This window comes from Haliotis asinina, chromosome 15, assembly GCF_037392515.1.
Source record: "Haliotis asinina isolate JCU_RB_2024 chromosome 15, JCU_Hal_asi_v2, whole genome shotgun sequence".
Classification (NCBI taxonomy): Eukaryota; Metazoa; Mollusca; class Gastropoda; order Lepetellida; family Haliotidae; genus Haliotis; species Haliotis asinina.
In genome coordinates this window covers 22,218,831-22,243,419 of record NC_090294.1, presented here as the reverse complement: position 1 = coordinate 22,243,419, position 24,589 = coordinate 22,218,831, and the positions used below count along the sequence as shown (strand labels likewise).

Genomic DNA, 24,589 nt, shown 5'->3' with positions numbered 1-24,589 from the left:
AAAATAGTGTTACCCATATAATACTTATACATGGTATATGTCATCAATATGTCATCATGCGCATGTCATTGTCATAACTCATTCAAGATTAATACATATTGTCATCTTTATCAAGTGTCTATTTCATTGTCATCCAGCATGTATGTGTTCTTGTCATCCAGTGTGCATATGTCATTATCATCCAGTGTGCATATGTCATTATCATCCAGTGTGCATATGTCATTATCATCCATGTGTATGTGTCATAATCATAATCAATTACGAAGGTTTTATTAATGAAGGTTAAATGGGGTCCAGAAGGGATGCTTGTGTGTGTTTTTTAAATAAAGGGATCCACTGAAGGTACTAACAACGAAAACCGTTGACAACACATTGTGGTTCAAATGACCTTTGTTAGAATCTGATTGGTTCTTGGCTTTTTGTTTGGTAAATATTTTCAGATATTGTGTTGATTTGTAGACAAGTGTCAGTTTGTGACACCTGCTTCTAAATGCCAAGTAGTTATTAATGCATACAGGCATCATTGTAGTGGTTTATGGAAAAGATTGCAAGAACTTGATTACAGTTAATAGTACGACTGGCAAATTATGTGCTTATTTCACTGTTAATAACTGTTAAATGTGACAGCAGTTGCACAGCAAAAAGCATAATCACTGGTAATATGGATCAGTGCACAAATGCTTATCACAGATGTTTCATATATTTACTGGTAGTATAAACAGATTTAGTCTGCATATGTTTCACGATGATGACGTTCATGGTTATTATTAATGGGTATTTGTCCCATGAGAATGTGTGCTAGATCAGATTGGATCCTGCTGATTCTGTTAGTATGTCATTTAATTTGAATCCTAGAACATGAATACATCATTTTGATGACGTGTTGTTAGACTCATGATGAAAAACATTGAATTACAAGTTTGTTTGTTTGTTTGTTTTTAAATAAATCTCATTCTCAGTACACAATGTTAATATGGTGTAAAGATCTTTTCCGAAACATCACATTGTTATCATGATAATGATACAAAGTTGTTGTCATCCAACTAACTTGTTAAAATTCCTAAAATATGAAATTTAATGTAAAGTTCCAAATTTTGAATAAAATAGTGATTTTTTTTCCCATGTTCCCTTGAACATGAAACACTCTGCACCACAAAACATTTGTTACATTTTGAACTGGATACAGACAGATAGATGTACTAACCAATACTTACACGAAGTTGTTTTAATTACATAGTATGTTGAATATTTGCAGACCAATTCTCTTTAGTAAGACAAATTTCAAGAAAAATTAACCAAAGGGCCCATTGTTATGGCCAGTTTGTTTTGATATAATGAATATTGATGTTTCCTCTGGTATAATTTATACCAAAGGAAGTTTTCTAGTCCCTTTGATGATTTTAGGTAACTTGCAGGGACCAAAAAGTTCAACTGATGCATTGAATTTGAAAAAGTATCACATAAACAATTTAGCATTCTTGTTTTGTTTGACTTTTTGTTGTTTATGTTCCAAGGAGATCGTCAGCCTTTTGAAGACACAAATTTTCATGCAAATTTTATTAGAATGGTGTGTAAAACATGCTGAATTCCTGCATCAATCAAGTCAAAGAGCTTAGTTCATTGTTTGTTGCATATACATCATCTGGCAATTCTACCTAGTCTAACCAGTGAGAATAACATACTTAGTGATTACAAGATAAGAGTATTATTCATTAACAAAAAGAAACAACAGTTCTTTCTTATTCAGAGAGTTATCCAATCACATGTCTGTTTCCCTCTGATTTCTACTTCTTTTCAAATAGTCTCTCAGCCATTTGGAATTGTCACAACTAATTGGTTCAGAGTAAACACTGTTGTAATGTTGAATAGCCTGACTGTATTGTTTGGTTTCAGATGTGTGCTGTGATGGAACTGTAGTGGATTCTGATCTTTATTCAGAATATAATCATCATTAGCCATGACGTCACGCAACACAGCACAAGGGGAAGCTCTACCCCTCTCAACGTTCGGGAAGCGGGGCGGGGAGGAAGAGAACACTCATTTTGTCACCAATAGTCTCTATGCTAATCCATGGAAAAATCCACCAAACCGAAATGGCACAGCAGGTGAGAATGAAATTTTTGTTTGTATTTTATGCCCGTATATTGCTGAAATTCTGTGAAAATTGTAGTCATGAAATTGGAAGTTGCTCTTGTTGAACAGGCTCTGAACTTAAAACTTGACAAGGTTTGGACATAAATACCTTTTAAATGGATGGCATTTATTTATTCTTTGACAAGACTTTTAATATGTGATTTATTATTAATTTCTAACATCATTGATAGTGTTCATGTAAAATGTATGGAAGTGTAAACACTTCCCCATTTGCCTGTGGATGTAAACACAGTCAGCCTCATATTAACAAGTTTATACATTTTGTTTCTCCTGTTACTTTTTAATCTCTCTACTGCATAATATGTGCCTTGTCTATTTAGCCCTTAGCTGTTAATTTCAGCCTTTTCCATGTTTACAATGTTTACAAGAAGACTCTTGACCTGGTGGTGTAATTGTTAGGTGAACTTTGTGTATGCCCTGGTTGAGCAGTATATACTGCCCATCAAAAGTTCAGACTCAACATTGTAAATGTAGCCACTTACTGCATTTAAGTGTTCTAAGCTAAACTATTCAAAAATCCATATTATTTAAAAATATACTTTACAATAGAACTGATGTGTTGTAAAACAAACATGTAAGTTGTAACATTGAAAAGACTATTGTCATGAGTTTAATATATGTATATGCATAACATGAAGTGAGCGCTTTAAGATGGGTATTAGGGTAGTATGTGCTAGAGGCAGAGTCATGATTTATTGTGCTCCATCAGCTATATTTATTTATATACCATACAAACTGACATGTAGATTGTAAATGTATGTTCACATGATAAAGTGAACACTTAACACTAGAGGCATTTCTGAATGTCAAATATATAGACAAATGTGAAGTCATACATACATACATGAATACTAAAGTTTGAAATCTTTGCATACATTTGCCTGTGGCATGTGCACAAACAGCCTACATTTCGACCCCTATAAGTACAAGCAAGAAGGATATCATCTAATAAATGACGCTTGATTTTTATACTATATACAATTTAGTGTTTACAGGGTTTTACCATCATTTTGATTATGAGGATTCAAAACAAATCTTACTCTTAGTTGCCATAAACAAGTTCTGATAAGTAAATGTGTGACATTGTATGTAAGTAAACTGAATGAGGTTTGGCAGTTCTCAAAATATGAAGTACTTTTGCCCTTTATGTAATACATTTGCTGTCACTGTTTTGCCATTTTCAGTTAGTGTAGATTCAGTTGATAATGTCATCTTGTCCAAGGTCCTTTATGATGAGGGTTTTACCATCATTTTGATTATGAGGATTCAAAACAAATCTTACTCTTAGTTGCCATAAACAAGTTCTGATAAGTAAATGTGTGATATTGTATGTAAGTAAACTGAATGAGGTTTAGCAGTTCTCAAAATATGAAGTACTTTTGCCCTTTATGTAATACATTTGCTGTCACTGTTTTGCCATTTTCAGTTAGTGTAGATTCATTTGATAATGTCATCTTGTCCAAGGTCCTTTATGTAAAGGAAAAGTAAAACCTTCATACTACTAACACAACCATACATGTATGGTTAACGATGAGTTTACTACAGAGAAACCTGAAACCTTGCTGCACTGAAGGGAATATCCATCCCCTGTAAGCATGCATTGATTATCATCAAAAGATGAAAGAAAGACCGTCAGCAGATTATGGGCAGTGGGGTGGTGGTTAAGGCGTTTGCTTGTAATGCTGAGACCTGGGTTCGATTCCTCACATGGGCAGTGTGTGTGACAACCATTTCTGGTGTTACAAGCGGTTACATGTACTCAGTTGACTTTGAATGGATGTCTGGTCAGGCTGTGAACCTATAGTTACTGTTGTTTTTTTCATCATGATAGAGAGAGCCATTCTGGAATCTAGGTCCTCACTATCCCAAGCCTGTGCTTAAAATTAACAAGGCCAGGCTGCTTAACATTGCTCACTCCTTGTCATCATGACAGAGATACTGTTGGGATTCTAGGTTAGACTAAGTCCTCAGTTTCCAAATATCTCAGATCTTGATTAGAGAATTGATCTTCAGAAATCCATGTATTTCTTAAGAGGCGACTAACAAGATTGGGTGATCAGGCTTGCTGATTTGGTTGATGTATGTCATTGTATCCCAGTTGCATTGATCCATGCTTATGCTGTTGATCACTGGATTGTCTGGTCCAGACTCATTTACTTACAGACTGTCATCATATACCCTGGGATGACCAAGGGATGACAGATCAGTGCCTTAGAACTGGAATAGTGCTGATTACTTTGTTAAACAACAAACTAACTGTATCTCAGTATTCCATACCGAGCATGAAAGTTCAGTAGGTGAAGATATTTAGCTTAGGTCATTGCTTGTTATCTTGATAGAGACACTGGGGGTCCTCAGTATCTCATCTTGATAGAGACACTGGGGGTCCTCTGTATCTCATCTTGATAGAGACACTGGGGGTCCTCTGTATCTCAGTGTCCCATGCCAGTTATAGATGTTAATAACGATCAGGCTGTGTTTCTTGGTTGATAGCTAGTCAGTATAAAAGCATGATAAACAGCACTGTTGTGAATCTATGTAAAATAGGACCAATGAACAAAATGATAATGTCAGCTTAGACAAAAATAATGAAAATGTGAAATGTCTTCAGATGGTGCCACTTCAGAGGAGCGACTTCGTTTCCTGCCGCCACCAGTAAAACTTGACCCGGGTTGGGAGGCAACGGATCGCAACCCAGATGAACTCAATTTCCGTCTGCAGACTAAAGTGGAAGAACTAGAAAAACAGCAGCCACCAGACAGGTAGTTCAGGCTATTCAATTGATAGTTCGTGCTCGAAACCTTCACTGCGACACAATATACTCAAATGGTCATCAAGTTCTTTTTGCATTTTATATTGCGTGGCTTATATTAAAATTTTGGCAGTGAAGAAGAATTTATTTTGAGTTATTCATTTGTATATGTTTTGTTTTTTATTAATCATCCTTGGTCTATCCATGGCAGTACATGTGGGCTTTTACATGTCATACATCAGACACATCTGTATCACTCACTCGTTCACCCTCTCATTCATCCACTCACTCACTCAAAGAGTCATTCTCTCACTCACTCAACCACTCACTCAGCCACTCACTTAAGCAGTCAATCAACCACTCAACCACTCACTCAACCACTCACTCAACCACTCACTCAACCACTCAACCACCTGCTCACTGATACAATGCCATTGTTATGTGATCAAGTGTATTCTGTTGTGAATCAGTTATCTTCCAGAAAATGTTACAATTCATTGTGAATCAACAAAGAAAACTCAGAACATGGTAAACCCAGTTTTTTGGCCATAGTGTACGTTGTTTGCCAAGAGCCATCAGACAAGCTGGTGTGTTGAAAAGTGTTGATTTTTTTGTATTGTTGTAACCACATATCATCAACTGACATTCAGTGATGTTAACCACACATGTGTTATATACGTACTATATTCTGTTACAGGTTTTTCCTTGTTTACATTATAATGGTTATTCATGGGATAGGAATCCTGATGCCGTGGAATATGTTCATAAATGCCAAAGATGTAAGTGCTGCCTCTTGTGACTTGTTTGTGGTATGCTCAGATGTACAGTTAGCTTTTGGCTTCTGGAAACTACTGCATTTTGATTTCATTTGATTTGTAGAAGACGTTTCAGTAGAAATAATTGTAAACAAACACCAGGACTACTGTATGCTAAAATGATGCATTCTTATTTACCATGTTTACAACATGGCTTTTCTGCTGTATGTTCATGAGCTCAAGTGTAAAATTGCTTTCTTTGTAGATCCATATGAATACTATCTTGGATGGATTTCTTTGTACAGTTGATCTTAAAAAAACTGAACTGGACACACACAATTTTGATATCTCTTAAATTATGGTCAGCTTTCTGTTCCCACCTTTAATAATGTCACTTTAACTTCATTTCACATGATTAGAGTTGTATAATCATTAAATATTGCTAATCTGTTTCAGCATGTTTAATCTAAACACTAACCCTTCATTAACATGATCATGAAGATCCGGGTTAGAATTGATTTTCAGTAATCATAGTTTGTCATAGGAGACAACTAATGGGATGGGACAGTCAGACTCGCTGACTTGGTTGGTACATGTCATTGTATCTCAGTTGCGTAGATCGATGCTTATGTTTTTGATCACTGGATTGTCTGGTCCAGGTCAGATTATTTACTGGCCGCTGAAACATAGCTGGAATGTTGCTGAGTTCAGCATAAAACTAGACTCACTCACTTCATTAACCTGGTTACGATGAACCACCCCCACTATTGTCCACATCATTTATTTGATATTATTAATTATCATCAGTTTACAAAGTTATCAGGCCCCTATTTCTCAAAACTGTCCTAAGTCTGTTTTGACTGAAGTGAGAGTTTATTCTAAAACTTGAGAAAATACAGGAAAATGCACTTCCCAGAATGAACTGAAATTGATATCAAACTTCAACGTAGTGGACAATTTGAGTTTGGTGGATCGATTTATTAGTTGTTTGGGGTTTTTTGTTTAAAAAATGCTCTTGAGTTAAAGATTCAGGTGTAACATAAACATATATCATATTTGGGATTACACTTTCTTAGTAAAGTACAAATTCTAGTACTTTTTTGATTGAGTCGCATCCAGGATTTGAACCTGTACCCTCAGCCACCTAATCGCTAGTGCATAAGGTCAGCCACCTAACCCACTCAGCCACGGCGACTAATAGAATTTGTACTTTACTAAGAAAGTGTAATCCCAAATATGACATATGTTACATTTCACCACTTTCTAAATGGCATTGTGTAATTGTAAAGATTCAGCTGTTTAAAATGATAAAACTCTGTTTAAAATTTGAGTAAAAGCATAAGTTTGTTTTGAGAAATCAGGGCCAGGTCTTTTTCTCAATTCCTGTAGTCGTTTTACTACTGAAAACAGACATATTAATAGCAAGGAAACATGATAGCATATGCTATCCTGTAACTGAATGATGTAGTGAGGATAAGGCAATTGATAAAAGTCAAATATCCACACTTCCATCCTGTCTATTGTGAAGATATGACACTGATCCACTATTTTGGGTTTGTTTTCAGTATTTTGAGAATTACAAGTTGAATTCAACAGATATCACAAATGAAGGAGTAGCTGAGTTCAGTAAGAACTTCATGAGCTATGTGGGCATCTTCTCCCAGGTGCCCAATGTGTTGATGAGTGCGTTCAACCTCTTCTGTCAATGTGGAGGGTATGTACAGCTTCTGTGCCTCTTTCTGATGCCAGTTTGCAATATTTAGAACCATACAGTTGTAACATTGTACTAATATGATGGGTACCTCTGTCTGTAGCTTTAGGTAATATGCTGAAGCCCATATACACTTTCTTTCAGTCGGTAAGGACAGTCATAAATGCTACAAGGTTTGTTTAATATAATTTACAGAATATGTAAAATATGCTGAAAGAATTTTGGTACAATGATCTTGGGGCCAAAAATCCTCTAATCTGGTCCATACAGGTCCCTTGTACCAAACACCAGCACACTGTTCACACACAGTGTTTCAGAGTTATAGGTCATTGGGTCCTGTAAGTTTCAGAGGTCTGTCTGACCCACTGAATATTACAGACATATAGAATAAAGATTACACACACATGCTTCAGATTTAACATATTTTATAATGGAAAATTACACTGGAAGCAAAAATAAAATTTATAAACAGAGAACAAGTGTGACATGACATTCTGAATTATACATTGGGGCTTGCAGGTTGTAGACTTCCACCTGACAGAATCTGCCAAATTTATCAGAGGGCATGATGCTGTTGGTGAACACTGCCAGCATAGTCAATTCTGTGTTTACTGTTAACATGCAGAATATAATCTTATTAAATCATATTGTTTTTCAGTGGCAGACCAAGTATACGCATAGTCATGAGCCTTCTAATCATGGTGTGTGTCTTCATTGTTACCGTGGTACTAGCTATGATTGACACCTCTGCTTGTAAGTAACATCATATTTTCCCACAACACTTTAAGTTAGTAGAATGCTCCATTTTGCTTGTTCTGTACTTGTTTGTATTGGGTGGATGTATTATTGTTATAGTATGTTGTTCAGCTAATGTCCTATCAGAGAATTTGTTAATGTTCCTTAACATTAGTTCATCATTAGACCAGTGAAACATAAAAGACACCACCTGGATGAATTATTTCAATTACAAATCTTTTATGACCTTTGTGTGACAATTTCATGATGCAGTTTGTACATGTTTGTTGTGTTCCTTAACATATACTAGGCACATAAAGAAACTGTGCATACAAAAGTTTAAAATCTAAATTTATCAAATGTGCAGACACATAAGAATTTAAACTCAGAGATTAGTCATATGCATCCAACATGCCTGCACGTGCCATGTTCTGTGACGTCAGTGGTTTCGTCCTTGAGACATGGAATACGTTGTTGCTCGTGCATTCCAGGAAAGAGAAACAGAGCAAATGCATGCCACACAATACTTTGGAAAACTCAACCCCTGCCCTTGCGATCTTTCAAAAAATTAAACGGCTATTGAGATGCATAGCATGCCAAGGCTAACGTTTGCTTAACGTCATGAGGCCATTGGGACCGTCCATGGGGGAATGTCTCAACGACAAGTGGCTGCACATTTCCACTGCCACCTAAACGCCATTTCTGCACTGGTGAGACGCTACCAGGACACAAATGACATCACTCATCGGCCACGTTCTGGATGTCCACATGTAACAACGCCAAGACAGGACAGATGGTTAAGGGTGACCCATCTTCGCCATAGGTTTCTGACTGTTGTGATGACTGCCAGGACCATCCCAGGACTTTGCCATACTCTCGCCAACACAGTTTGACAACGTTTATCTCATCCCGGGGTCAGACCACTATGTCCCGCCATACAACATATCCTGACACAACGTCATCAACAAGCTTGACGAATGTGGTGCCGAAATCATGTCTGCAGACCCTTGTCTTGGTGGAAAAATGTTGTTTTTACAGAACATTATGCACAGGCCTGTGTCGTGGAGAAGAATCACTTTGATGGCAGTTCTGTGATGATTTGGTGTGGAATAACAGCACGACAATTAACTCTTTTGGTGATTGTTCAGGGCAACTTAACTGGTGTGGGCTACAGGGATCAGATTCTTCGACCTGTGGCAATTCCTTTTCAGCAAAATCTTGGCCCTGGCTTAAGACTCCAACAGGGCAATGCCCACCTTCATACGGCAAGCGTTGCCATGGATTTCTTGCAACAATACAACACTGACTTACTGCCTTGGAAACATACTGAAAATTCACTGGATCTCTCCCTGATAGAGCATGTGTGAGATGGGATGGATCGACGTCCAAGCCATACTATGCCAGATGATGTCCTTATCCTTGCAACAGAACTTGAGAGAATCTGGCGTGACATCCCACAAGCCTTCCTTGCACATTTGATAGGCTGTATGCATCGTTAATGCACTGATGTTCTCAATGCTGATGGTGGAGATACCCGTTATTAAGCTTGTGACATGATCGTTTGACCCCTTTCCCACTTGTGGACTCGTGACGTCATTGTGATTGACTTTTCAACTGAAATTCTCCTGACTTGTTATGGTCTCATGATCCTTCCAATGAAGTTTATATGTGCCTTTAACATTGTTATCATACTTATCACCTGGGATAATATTTTGATAATGCACACCTTCTTTATGTGACTAGTATAGACCCAATACTTTTATCCATATGGCCTTTAAATATTAAAAAAAACAAATTATGGTATTCAACATCTTATTTCCGTATTCAATATTCTTTTAGAAGTGATAAAATCACTGAGCAGTTTTGTTCTCAGTAGGAAACATTAACTTTTTGGAAATCTTAGAAACATGAGCAATGATTATCACTTGACATATTGATGGATGCAGATTGAAAGAAATTTTGTCAGTCTGTAACAGATTTTAGCCTTGTGCATGCAGACATGATTATAATGATAATGCATGATAATGAATTTGGTATCCTTGACGATGTATGTTGTTCAAATGAATCAGCATGTCATGCGGGATTCTTTTATTTTTCTTGTACCACATTTTATGTGATTAACGTGGGCTTCAAATTTATTCATAACTGACATGAAATTGACTTCCTTATTTTTGTGTGGTTTGTCAGCTTTAGTAAGTGCATTTATGAAAATAAACATGTGATTATTTCAGGGCAAGAAACATTCTTCTGGATCACTATGGCATCTGTAGCAGTTTTAAACAGTAGGTTGTTCTATATTTTCATTCATGATTGTTTTTTGTTTCAATATTTAGCATATTGCACATTTACATGAATGGTGAACAAATTACTTTGTTCTACTGTTGTGATGATATAGATCAGTGTGCTTCTTAGGCTCACACTGAGGGACAGCTCATTCAAGCAGTCATCTGAAACTATGTGTGCTCTTGGTAAGATTTCAGATATCAGGTGTGAAGCCTGTTTCTGGTGTCCCTTGCCTTTGTATTGCTGGAATATTGCTAAAAGCTGCATGAAACCATATTCACTCACTCGCTCAGATATCAGAATTTTCCACCTGAAAATGAAGTGAACCACAGGTCCATGAAGACTGTCAGAGTTATTCCCCTTTACAAGCTTTGCCTTATGATTTTGTGTACTTCATTTATTTTGTCTTTCAGTGGCATGTGGCATATACCAGAACAGCATGTACGGTATAGCAGCAGATCTGCCCATGAGATTCACAAATGCCATTGTTCTTGGAAATGTAAGTGTTCAAAAATTCTGTTTTAGACCCAGTAAAGTCCAATATCAATGTACCATGTTGTCTCAAAAGGCTTAGTGAGAAAGAATGACACCAGTGTGAGGTTGGACAACATACCATCAATTGAAGTTGCAATAAACGCTCTTGATTATTAAATAGTTTTTATTACTTCACTTGCTCACAAACTTGATATTGTTTTTGTTAGAGCAAATCTGTACCTGTGGTTAGCCTTGCATAATTAGTTTTTGTATTTTCATCTTTTCAGAATTTCTCTGGAACTTTAGTTGCTGTGTTCAATATTATATGTATTGTCAGTAAGTACTTCACACTAGTGCATCTAATCTACTATATAAATATATTTTAAACATGTTAAAATGTTATGTAGGTTAATGGGAAACAATGCTTACTCATGTATGTGTGGCTGCTAGTGGTAGCCTTGTCTAATATTTGCTCACTGAGATACCATGCCATAGTTTAGATGGAAATCTGACATTGTACAAACACTGAATGGGCCAGTCCTTGTCTCACCCCTATTTACTGAGCAGCATGTACACTAACAGATAATGCCATCTCTTTACATGTTACTATATGAAATGACAACAGCATCAAACATGTGACCTGTTGTGCTTTTGTTTTAGAAGATAAGCAACTGGATAATAACATAATGGTGGTGTAAATATTCTCCTTGGATTGTGGATGCCTTATTCTAGTGGTTTACACAGACACATGTATACAGAAATGAAAATGAAAATTTCATAGCTATGCACAGGTGCTTGTTTGAAGAGTTAGAGAATGATCAGTATAGTAACATCAAGGCAAGGCAAATGACTTGAGATTTATATTGTGTTACATGTTAACTGATATTCAAGGCCACATCACAACAAAAAATCAATATAGATACCTGATCACGTTAAGGGAATATGGCATCGTCATATTTCCTCTTAAGAATGTTTTCAATTTTAAATGCTGGGAACAAATGCATTGTAATTGCCAATGTTCTCTTTTGTCTACAGTTGCGCCCAACGTCAGGACTTCAGCCATCTACTACTTTGTGACAGCAATAGTGTGTCTCCTCATTGCATTTGATGCATACTACATCTTGCCATTAACTGTAAGTTGAGATGTGTGTATCATTAACACTTGTCAAGTCACAGCAACCCATAGCTTGTGTGGGCGGTGATGGTTCCACCGGTATTTGTGGTCAGGATGATGTCAACTGTTTACTCATGTACTGTATATTAACATAGATATGCCAGACTTTGATGAAAAACAGTCTGTAGAAGGGGCGCAGCTTATTTATACGTTACACTATCATCAAACTTCTCTCCAGGGGGGTAAGAAAACGACATCTTATCACTTCACGTGAACAAGCAAACATGCAAAGATGACTTTGTCAGTAAAGATGTCAGATTTTTAGTTAAACATCATTGGACTAGATTATTTACCTATTTTGCTAAGCATTATCTTATATGCAGGGATTAGGATTACAGAGTGTAATTGTCTTGTATGCATTCCTCTCCTGTGGTGATGTTGCTGGATTATAGTTTAAGACCAAATGCTAGAAAAGTACTCAAAAGTTATGACCCTGAGTTTCTTTTGTATTTATTTCAAACTTTATCTGTTATGTAGCTTAACTCACTTGGAGTGGCTTTGTCAGAAGGGTAGACGGGGGCGTTGATGTAGCCCAGTGTTTAAAGCGTTCAGTTTCACTCGTCACGCCAAAGATCCGAGTTCACTTCCCCATATTGGTACAGTGTGTGACACCAATTTTTGGTATTTCCCTGATATTGCTGAAATATCGTAAAACCATACTCACTTACACACTCACTGTCAGACAGGTTTTCATAAATTTGATCGGATTTTGTGACATTTGGCTCAGTGATTGTTACACAAAGAAAGATGATCCAAATCTCATTTAACTATATGAATTATGTATGTATGGACAAAGGTTTCATAATAGTCTGTAAACCAAAACCAAAATTAGTTCTTGGAAAGTTATTTTACAACAGTATGTGAACTTTCACTATGAAAGCCAAATCACTGCATTGTCCTGAATTCTTGCGCTCACTAAAGTTTACAAGCGGTAAGCTTGGTGAAAGCAAATTGCAGCCAAACAACAAAGAATCATCACTCAACTTTGATGGAAACAGCTTTGCAAATACATCTCTTGTTCATGCGGGGCAGTGGGTTAGCCTAGTGGTAAAGCATTGGCTCGTCACGCCGAAGACCCGGGTTCGATTCCCCAGATGGGTACAATGTGTGAAGCCCATTTTCTGGTGTCCCCAACCGTGATATTTCTGGAATATTGCTAAAAAAGCAGCATAAAAGTGAAACTCACTCACTCACTCTTGTTCATGCAGAAATTTGGCACCGTTTGTTGTCACAGTTGGATTTACAGCAGCAATAATAAAAATATGCTAATATAATAAGCCCAGAGTCTGGAATTATGAAAATAAATGAATGCTGTGAATGCACAGTGCCATTTAGAATGTGGTTATGTGTCATATTTGGGATTACACTTTCACAGTAAAGTACAGATTCTAAAACTTTTGTTGGGTTAAGTCTCATCCTCAGTTTGAACCCACACCCTCGTAGTCAGGAAGCTAATCACCAGCTCACAAAGACAGCCACCTAATCGGATCAGCCACCACGACTTTCACTTTACATTGAAGCCAATAATAAAGAAGATACGTGCAAAAAATGCATTCCCGAAAATTGGGCTGACAGCAGCCTTTGAACTTTTATTCGTGACAGGAAATAGGTAATTAAATCATTGTGTATCCTGCAGGTGGAGTTCAGCGTAATTATTTTTGTTTGTGTTTTAGAGATTTTATCGTCACTTCAAAATGCTGGTGAAGTATAAGAAGGAAGCATCCCCTTCTCAGTCCCAGAGGCAGTCCTGTGGCCAGACAATCTGCAGATACTGGTCGGTGTTCAAAGAGGTGTGTACCATGGTTGAGTGTCTGTGTACGTTACTCACTTACTGCCATTGTTGATTTGGTCTTGATGTGTTAGTATTTATTTATGGAAGGGCTCAAACAGTATACCACAGTATTTTGTTCTCGTTTTGGTTCACCAAAGTTCACTTTGTTATGATCGGTTTGTTCATAACAAGCAGTCATAGTTTTCAAATTGCTATTTGTTTGTATTGCAAGGGATATACACATTTAATGGAACACAGAAAACAAGGAGGATAACAACAAGTTAAAGCTCAGCAGGTACCACATGTGCATCTGTTTCTGTGCTTACCCCCTTCCAATACAAACCCATAATAGTGATTGGAAACTATGAACGTTTTTTAAGCAACTTTTATTCTGAGTTGGATAACATGCTATGATTTAAATATTCAGTTGGCACAGTAAAATAATGAAGATTCTCAATCTTAATTTCACTGTATTTGATGTACATTTTTTGTTTAAAGTGAAATTCTTCAATACATTTTCCTGCAAACAGACAATAGTGTGGCATTAACTGACAACACACACCAGTAGTGGATGTCATGATGCATAAAAAGTGTGATGTTTGTGAGAATTTATTGACTACGTGACCCGTGAAGGTCCCGGGGTAGAATAGGCCTTCAGCAACCCATGCTTCCCATAAAAGGCGACTGTGCTTGTTGTAAGAAGCGACTAACAGGATCGGGTAGTCAGACTTGCTGACTTGATTGACACATGTCATCGGTTCCCAATTGCGCAGATCGATGCTCATGTTGTTGATCACTGGATTGTTTACAGACCGCCACCATATAGCTGGAATATTGCTGAGTGCGGCGTCAAGCTAAACTCACTCACTCAATCTGTGAATTCATAAGAATGAGTGAGTTTAGTTTAATTAATATTAGCAATATCACGATGGGGAACACTAGGAACCACACATTGTACGCATGAAGCGTGATGAAAGGAATCAAACCCATGACATGGAGTACTCAGAAACACTAGTTGACTACCACACCCCTGTATCAACAGGACAATGTGTTTTATGTGTTGCAGATCTGGGTGTTGATATTCTCTGTGTGGTTTGTGTTCTACGTGTCATTGATACTCTTCCCTGCCGTCCAGAGTGACATTGAGAGAATCCACTTCCCTATTTCAGGTAAGACCTTATATCCTTTCCATGCTCAAAACATACTGAAATCATTTCCTGATTGTACTTAGGACATCTATAATATCCTTATTTGTTGTTCTATCCCATCATTTTCTAACATCAACTTTTCATTGTTTATTAATATGATCTTGGCCTCTTGAGGTCTTTTAACTTAGCTAAGAATGAGAAGTTACATGTTGATCTAATCTACCATCCTTTAACAGGGAGTAACTACAGTAAGGATCTGTCTTACATACCAACAGTATGAGACTGGTGGAAATGATACTTGTCCTCAAGGGGGGTGTTGCTGTGTCCTGTGTTGAAGTCTAATTTGTTTAAATAATCTTGTATGAAACATGTTCATCACACATAGTGCAGATTTAAATCATTTTAGATTTCAGGAGAAACTGGTTGAATGTTTTGTCTTTTTTCATAGTGGCACTTATCAAGGAGACATGTTTTCATCTCAGTGCCAAATGTGGACATTGTGTTAACATTATTTACTTCCTTTCAGATACCTATTTCAAGCGAATCTTCTGTTTCCTTAACTTCAACTTCTTCGCTTTACTTGGAAACATAACAACTGAAGTGGTCAAAGTGGTAAGCATCAGTGGTCGTGGGTTGTGTTCGATTTGACGTTGTTAGCAGAGATGTTGCCTTGTGATCTATCATATCTTTTTGCAACCAACTAATTCAACTGTCATGGATTTGGCTTTAGGCAACTGATAATGTACCAACTGTCCGCTGTCTTGTATGTTTCCAGACTGCCTACATTATGTAGTGATATGGTGTCTGTCCAGAGAGTGCAAGATCGGTGGGTTTGGTACATACCTGAGTCTTGCCAGAGGACTTTGATATGTGGTTGCCCTGTGTTGTGCTTTGCATTGAGGAGATACATCTGGTTGGCTAGATGTCACTTACCGTGTCTAGGTGGGGTATCCATGTGAAGCTGCAGCACGGAATCACACAGGACTATCACTAACAGGAAAGGAAGCAGCTACACACACATATTTGCATGCATGCCACCAGAGACCATATAATATCATGAGGCCTCTGATGATGAACATGATGTTCAAGTCCATTTCTCTCCACTCAAGATGAATAGGTTCTCATCTTGTAAAAGGCAACATCTTGTATCAGGCATTCCAATGCATCCAATTTTAATCATTTCAAAGCTTGGCCCTGCCTAATTTACACCTCTTGCTGCCCTGCTTTAGTTCTAGACTATGTAGAACTCGGTCATGTTGGTTCTGTATGGTTACGTTAGATTAACTCACTACAGAATTGCTGTCCTTTTCACTTACTTGCTTATTTGCCCTAGAATAATACTCAAGACCTGCAAATTGTTCTGACAAATACTAGTGTATCATTTAAGAGTTTTGTGCATGTTATCACTGTTTCAGCCTGGACCTCGCTTTGTGTGGATTCCAATCCTTATCCGTGGACTGTTCTTTATTCCATTCTTTGTGCTGTGTAACTTTCGCCCGGAAGTACGCACAATCCCTGTCCTCATCAACAATGACTATGTTTACATCATCGGTGCAGCTTTGATGGCATTCACCAGTGGCTATTTCAGCAGTTTGTGTATGATGTATGCACCAAAGTGAGTACAAGGCGGGGTTGGAGGGCATATTTCAAAGGGCAGGAGATGACTTGCGTTTCCTATTCTCGCAGTACTTACGGATATCGGCTGATACAATAATACAAACTATTGTTATCATATGAATGTTTGTTTTTAAATGAAGAAACTCCCCCTCTAACATATGCAGCTGCTTGTTGCATCAGGTGTATTACCACACTTGTGCTCGGTGAAAAACAAGGTCATCCCCCACTGATTTAACGAGGTATATCCCATTACCGCAGCGTAACGAGAAAGTACCTTTATGAATTGTAAGGAAGAGGAATCCTGTTGGAAAGGGCACGGAGAAAGTTATGATTTGTCCAAGTAGGTAAAAGCTCACCAGTATTTTTTTACATTGCAAAATTTTGATCATTTGCAGACTTGGGCCACTTTGTAGTTACTGGTCAGTGATGTAAACAACTGCTAAGTATCGCGCTTCAGCGATCTCAGCAGAAAACGTGTTTACCATGAGAATAGGAAACCTGTGAGAAAAGGAGATGTACCTATAATTATGTTGAAGAATGATGTTGAGGAACATCCATAGTAACTGGTCATATAAATTGTGTTTTCCTTATTTTTCAGACAAGTAGCACCAGAAAATGCAGGCACTGCTGGAATGATGATGGCATTCTTCCTAGTTCTTGGCATTTCTTGCGGGATCAATTCCTCACTGGGACTTGTCAAACTAGTTGAGATCTTTTAAGTTCCATTCCAGAGACCAAGATAATCTGCTTAGTTGCGGTGTCAGTTTGGGTCCACAATCAACTGCATTATCTCTTCATGTGGTAAAGGCCCTTCAGTTGTGTGTCCAACAGCCATCATCTGGGATTCATCATTCTATGGGAGTTTGACAAACTTGGTTTTATTGTTAAAGAAACTACTCTGAAAGGTTGTTTGAGGTTTAAATCTGGGGGCTGACTTCAGCCACTGTAAGATGTGCCAGCTGATCCATACAACATGTTGAAACTGTTTAAGAGGAGGGCGTGTCCCGTGTGTTCATCTCTTTGAAGAAGGTGGTGAAAATAGGAGCCAGACTATTTTTTGCGTTGGACTCATTCATCATTGGTTATTGTTACTGCATGTAACTCTCATCATCCCTAATGCATAACATTCCTCACAGATATCATTCACATTACACGGGTTGCTACGTATTTCACAAATGAATTATGAACTGTATTTAACATTTTTTCTCATGTTTGACGACTCATAGCAATTAATGATGTATTATGACTCATTGAAGAAATGAAAAAGAAGTGTACTGAAATATGAATGATGTAAAAAAATCAACACACACCATATTAAATTGGTCAGTACTGTTATGAAAATTCTGATATAATGTACATTAAGTGAAGACTGAAGAACAACCAGTAGAAACTTTGACATTCATGAGTATCACTAACTGTTCCGAAAGCAGAAAGTGGAGTGTGCTCGTAAATAAGTCTTACCTGCCATGGTACTACTTGACAAGTATTAGAGGAGCCACAACCTGCCAAATATCCACAATTTGCATATATGGGAACGCCCTCCAGAACATTCCATTTCACGCCACGGTCAGCATGTATTGCACGAGCTTAATCGCCAGTCTACCTGTAGCAATCAAGTGTATTCGTCCAGGTTACTTGCCCTTCCTGCTTGGCACAAAAGCGTTCACCGCACTTGCTCATCTTTTTACTTGTCAGGCAGTAGTCTGTCATGATTTGTTGTTCTCTTCATCCCATAGGGACAATTATGAAATCTACCTGTGCCAGCGCCAGTACCACTTCATTAAATGCAACTTCATATGAACTGTTTCCTGAGACTGTTTGGCATCCTTATGAATGGCATAAATATATTAGATACTTTTTTACATGTATATATGTATATTGATCATTCTCTTTTTGTCAAGGGTAATGTTCTTGATTTGGGTTTGGGTTCTTGTAGAAGTTACTGTATTTGTCACTCACAGCAGGACGACATGGACAGTGTATGACCAGAGTTATAATTGATCTTTGGTAACCCATGCTTGTTGTAAGATGCGATTTACAGAATCAGGTAGTCAGGCTCTCTGGTTTGGCTGTCGCGTGTGTATGTATCCCATGATGTTGACCACTGGGTCGTCTGGTCCAGACTCGATTATTTACAGACGCCACCATATTGCTGGAATATTGTTGATTGCAAACAAACAAACAACACAATCTAATGATATTTTCAGTTTCTTATGGTTATGATGATGATGAAAATGGGGAAAAGCAAGCTGAATATGTACCAGTACAGTGATGAACATATTAGGCTGCATAAAAAAATTACATGTTTCTTGGGCACATTTTTTTCAAAAGTGATGAGGGCGGTAGGACTTTCTCTTACAAAGTATTACAAAGTACTGCTGTTTATGTTTTGATGATGCCTGATGTTTCAAGATTACAGTGCCGACAGTAATGTTATCAAAAACTACTCCATAACTGAACATACAGTATTTTCTTGAAGATTCAAGATATAATGCTTGTCTTTTCTGTATCTGCACTTTATGGATATTAAGTGATAATCAGTGGCCATACCCACTGGGCAAATGTGTCCATACATTCATATTTTTAAGGTTTTAAATGTTTCATAGTGCAGTTGTCTTATGATTTCATTTGGCACTTCTGAAAATGTTGTTTGATTGTTTTCTGTAAAAGAGTTATGAAGACAGACACAGGATATTTTTATTTATCACATGGATTGTTGATAATTGAAGTTGTTTCTGCTTTGGAGTGTGATAAGTGTTTGTTGAACTTTTTGGGGATGAAATGATTAAGTTATATTTTTATCAAATTCCTGGTGTTTATGTGTGTGTAGAATACACTTGTATTACTAGTCTAAAATCTTAACTGCTTTTTAAAATGCATCTTAAGTAACATCAAATCTGTATTTTTACAAATATATGCCCTCTTAAAATAGATTTATTCATATATCTGAGATATATCGTATACATGTAGCACATTGTTGACAGATTTCACCATTTTGAAAATATGTGAAAATGTTTTTGCAGTTGTAACACTAAACATTGTTTAGTAATATATAACCACTGTTTATGACAAATGTTATTTTGCTAAATTAATGTGGAAGTTACTTACACTCGGTTTCAATTATGTAGCATGAATTAGCCATGACAATCTAATGCATGAAATGAAATCTGTGCCAACAACACATAACCATGAGGGCATTTATAGGTTTTATCTCTTATTTTGTTCCTTTTACAATATCAGATGCTTGTGCTGTTGATCACTTGATTGTGTGGTCCAGACTGGATTATTTACAGACTGACACCACAGTGCTGGAATGTAGCTGAGTGTGTCATTTAACAACAAACAAAACAAAAATTATAATATCATTTGGTCTCATTATGAGTCAAAGAAATAGTCTAACACAGTGTTACAGGATGATTGTAGATGTTTTGGATAAACTCTGACTCTCTGAGGCATGGATTGCACAGTCATGAAAGACATCGCTCTTCCTTTGGCATACTTTGAACATACTAGTAATTATTTTTTTCGAGTTTGTACATGTGGTTTATTTTTGTCACCAACATGGTGAATGTCAAAGTCTGGTATTATGGGGTTGACATGTAGGAACAAGGATTTGTCAAGGATTAATACATAACTAGTAATATTGTATATTTATAACCTTTTACTTTGAAATACAATATACAAGGCTGATAAAAACAGATCAGGACCAGTCAGTCAATGGCAATCAAAAATATACCACCTGCTTACAAAACTAGGTTACATTTATCCGGGCTTTGTTTATTGAAGCTTGTGTATGTATGTACTTATCCATATACATTATACATACATTGTGAGAACACTGGAAATCAAACATGAGTGTCCAGGGTTATTGACTTCTGTGGACTGAAAAAAAACTGCTGTGTCAATCTGTACATAAGACATTATTATTATTATTATTATTCTTTTTTTTCAAACTTCTATGTTACACTGATTCTTATATTTATTGACATTTTATTGCTATTTCAGAACGGTTTGTTAGAGGGTGTTTATTGTCTGATTTATTTACAGTATGTAAGTAGTTTTCATTTCACGATTTGTCCATTGCATATTTTTCCTTTACTGTGTATTTAATTGAAGTTTACTGATTCCCATTGTCCACTAACCAAAATGCCATTAACAGGAACGACCATGAAAATATTACAAGCCATGGATCATGTCTGATTGGTCAGTGTCATTGAGTGGTTGTCTAAAACTCCTTATGTACACAGACTGCATGACACCAGTTTGTCAGTGGTTTTGGTGTGGACCATTCAGGAAAAGTTTGAATTGCATGTGACCTGCTGCTGCAAGCGTTCAGTTGTTTTCAAACTTGATGTTGTTCTTTCTTACCTAACACCTTGCATATTTTTATATGGTTTTATCTTCCAACCATTCTTGCATATCCTTTTAAATTGTGACAGAGTCTATTTTGGAAAGTATGTGTAATGTTCTTTGCCTAGATCTTCAGCATTGTCATATGTCTAATTTTGCATTTCAATGAAGCTGTATGTTATCAAAATGAAACATGGTCAGTTGGTATTTCTTATGAAACATTACATAATGTTTTGTGTTGAAATTTGATGTAAAAAGCAACAACACTCAACCAAAGAGTGATATCTTTTGTGATCATTTTACTAGCAAGTGGTCATTTTACAAATAGTTTGAACTGTCCAAGAGTCAATGTCTATTTTCCTATGCTAACTAGCTATGCACACTGTAGTGCTTCTGTATACTTCTCCCGTTCCCTGGTATCTGGAAAGGTACCATCTGTTTTGTCTTTGTTTCTTCATTTTGTGTTTTCAACCTAAGGCCAGATCAGTCTTATTTCTTGATTTATGGATCTTCCTGTCATACTTTTTCAAGAATAAGGGAAAAAAATTAAATTTAATTTTCCCTGCTGTAAAATAAAATCTGTATGTTCTTCCCCAAAACACACTTCATAAATTGCCAGAAGTAAAATGCTTTTAATATTTAGAAGGAATATTACTTTGCTGATTTTATTTTTAATTTTGCTCCCTCATGCCTGTATTTTTTCTTAGGACAAAAATGTGAAAAAAACAAGAAATAAAATTGGTCTGGCATAAATGCAAATATAATACACCACCATTTACAGCATAGTTGTTAGCTTCTGTGACATAGTGAGTGAATCACATAGTTCCAGGACATATTACAACTATCTCTCTCAATATATGTATACACACTACTCAAAATAGGAGGGTGAGGTAGTCTGGTGGTTAAGGCATTAGATCATCATTCCATAGACCTGGGTTTGAGTCCCCACTTGGGTGCAGTGTGTGAAGCCCATTTCTAACGTCCCTTGCCGTGATATTGCTAGAATATTGCTTAAAGTGGCATAAAACCACTCACTCAATATATGTATGCACACTGTTAAAAGTTGAAGAACATACACAAGGCTGCATGATGACTGCATGCATGATCAGCCATGACAAATTAACTATACTTATATGAAAAGAACAGGTGTTTAACCATTTTTTTGAGTAGTGTATATTGCATAAGTCATGTAATGAACAGTTACGAGTTTCCACACGGTTTGAGGAAGTTTTGTTATGTCTTATGTCAATCAACCGTCCAACTCATGTTATATGTCTTCAGCACATGCACACTTTAGTTTATTGAATCCCTCTTGCCGTATCTTCCCTAGCATTGATAAGTTTGGTCCACTACAAGGTTGCCCTTTCTGTTTTCCTTAGCAACATGTTGCATACAATTTCCACACTGGCATATTGTTTCTGTTCATGGTTATTCTACACTTGTGGAATGTCTCTGAGTCCAATACTGTTGCTCTGTACAAGTCGATGTTTTGTACCAGAAGTTTGGTTGTTCAGTAGATCAGAATAGCAAAATTGTTATGTTGAGCTTGAATTTAATGTGTATTATTTGTCAGGAGTGATTTTTCCATACACACGGCTCGTGTTTGATATTGACATCTGTTCCCTGTGGGAATACTTATGTATTTTATATAACAGGTCTGCATTTGTTTGTGTAGGCAGCGACTATGCTTGTCGTAAGAGGCGACTAATGGGATCGGGTGATCAGTCTCACTGACTTGGTTGACACATGTCATCGGTTCCCTGTTGCTCAGATCGATGCTCATGTTGTTGATCACTGGATTATTTGGTCCAGACTCAATTATTTACAGACCGCCTCCATATAGCTGGAATATTGCTGAGTGCGGTATAAAACTAAACTCACTCACTTGTGTAGACATATATGGTCTACTCCTTGTCATGATATTAACTTTACACATTTACTTATAAAGAAAACGTCAAACAAACAAGATACCTCAAAAGTATGTGTTGGTAGTGTCAGAGTCTCGAAATTGTGAGTCAAGTTCTACAAACGTTCCGATAATCTATTTCTTACAGATCAGAAACTTTGGGCACAGACTATTTCTTCTCTTGAAACAGGTCAAGAGGATTGTTATGAAGTTAACTAACCATGCTTTATGTTAGGGTTATCATTTCCTACCAGCATTGCGCTCATTTCTTGTGCAGAGTATATGTCACTTTGCCTCTTCATGCACTGTGAGGTGATGTTTTGTTTGTGAATTTGTCCGGTATTAGTAATGTGATAGACTAGGAATTCCTTTATTTGATGCAAAGATGCAATATATTCACATGTCATCACTTTTTATCATTGGATTGTATTATCTTAGAACAGTAGGCTTTTCCTATTCTATTGAGTCCCACATATGCGGCAACAAGCTGTTCAACTGTTTGAGAAGATGCCTTTGGTAAGGAGCTTGTAGGAATGACTGCAGTTGATAATGTGTAGACATGTTTTTCATCAGTTAAAGAGATTTTTCTAGAAAATGTAGCAATAAATTTAGGAGAAAAACCAAGTTCTATGGATAGTCAACTCGTTTACAGCAGTGAATACATTGTCTCAGTGTAGACATTTACTTGCATGATGGCATTAGTATGTACACCGAAATGTTGCATTCATTGTAAGACAGAAGTTGACTATCCATAGAACTTGGTTTTCCTTCATCTTTATAACTTCTAAAATGTGTTTCAAAGAAACTAAAGATATAGTTAACATGGTGTCCAAGTTGTTGAAGTGTTTGATGATTCATGCATAAGAGTGTAATCTGATGAGTATTCTTAAAAATTCCATAACCTAAATTTGTCATGTATGACATTCTCATTTGTATAGTCAATCATAGCAAATTATTTTATATATCTTCAAAACAGTATATTTTCCAAATTTGTGTGAAATATTTATATGTAACTTATGTATTGTAACTGTTGATAGTATGTTGTTTAACCAATATTGAGCAATATGACCCTTACACTTGAAATGTATGTACCTAATTTGTAATTTGCCATTTTTTTACAGATGTGCCCTGAAAATTTGTAATCTTTTGCAAGTAGATACAAGCAGCCTTGCTGTTCAATTCCTATTGGGTCTGGTAGGTTTGTAGTAATCTTTGCTTTATGAGGGCAAAATATATATATCAGCATTTTACAGTTTGGTGATTCTCAGGGTTATTTTTGATTCTTAAACTGCTGCTTTGCAGTAAAGTAATTTACTGATCAGCATATTGTGTATTTATTGCTGTTTGGGGAATTTGATAAATTTTACATGGTGATATGTTGAGTTATGATAATGGTAGGCTACTACAGAAATTCAGCAAACAAATTGATCTATCAGCATCAAATGGTTCAAAATGAAAGGTATCAAAGAGGTTGGTGTGTTTGATATTAATATTTATGGAATGGTTAGGTTTCCTCCTTTGGGTTTTGCTAGTGACACATGTATTTTTGTGTAGTTTGACTCGCATTTGGATTCATGATGCAGAGTTATTTTACTTCTGCCAACACATTATGGAACATGTACATTAAACATACTTTGGGCAGCACACACCAATGGAAAACAGATTCCTTAGATGACAACAAATCTATGAATCTGTTAGGGTTTTTCATATTTGTTGCAGATATCGTATCAAGATAAGATAAATGGTTTCCCTTTTTTAT

The 24,589-nt window shown here is 36.7% G+C and overlaps 1 protein-coding gene across 1 annotated transcript in view; it reads left to right on the top strand.

Moving 5' to 3' along the window:
* The window catches only part of LOC137265775 (equilibrative nucleoside transporter 1-like), a 28,176-nt gene extending 8,248 nt beyond the window's left edge, over positions 1–19,928 (top strand). The window contains exons 2-15 of the mRNA XM_067801227.1: positions 1,894–2,105; positions 4,766–4,916; positions 5,604–5,685; positions 7,227–7,375; positions 8,031–8,125; positions 10,339–10,389; positions 10,804–10,889; positions 11,152–11,200; positions 11,900–11,997; positions 13,712–13,828; positions 14,876–14,978; positions 15,484–15,569; positions 16,373–16,572; positions 17,173–19,928. Of these exons, the coding sequence (XP_067657328.1) occupies positions 1,958–2,105; positions 4,766–4,916; positions 5,604–5,685; positions 7,227–7,375; positions 8,031–8,125; positions 10,339–10,389; positions 10,804–10,889; positions 11,152–11,200; positions 11,900–11,997; positions 13,712–13,828; positions 14,876–14,978; positions 15,484–15,569; positions 16,373–16,572; positions 17,173–17,293 (1,536 nt within the window). The 5' untranslated portion in view covers positions 1,894–1,957 and the 3' untranslated portion in view covers positions 17,294–19,928. The remainder of the gene's footprint in view (positions 1–1,893; positions 2,106–4,765; positions 4,917–5,603; positions 5,686–7,226; positions 7,376–8,030; positions 8,126–10,338; positions 10,390–10,803; positions 10,890–11,151; positions 11,201–11,899; positions 11,998–13,711; positions 13,829–14,875; positions 14,979–15,483; positions 15,570–16,372; positions 16,573–17,172) is intronic.
* The last annotated feature ends 4,661 nt before the right edge of the window (positions 19,929–24,589 follow it).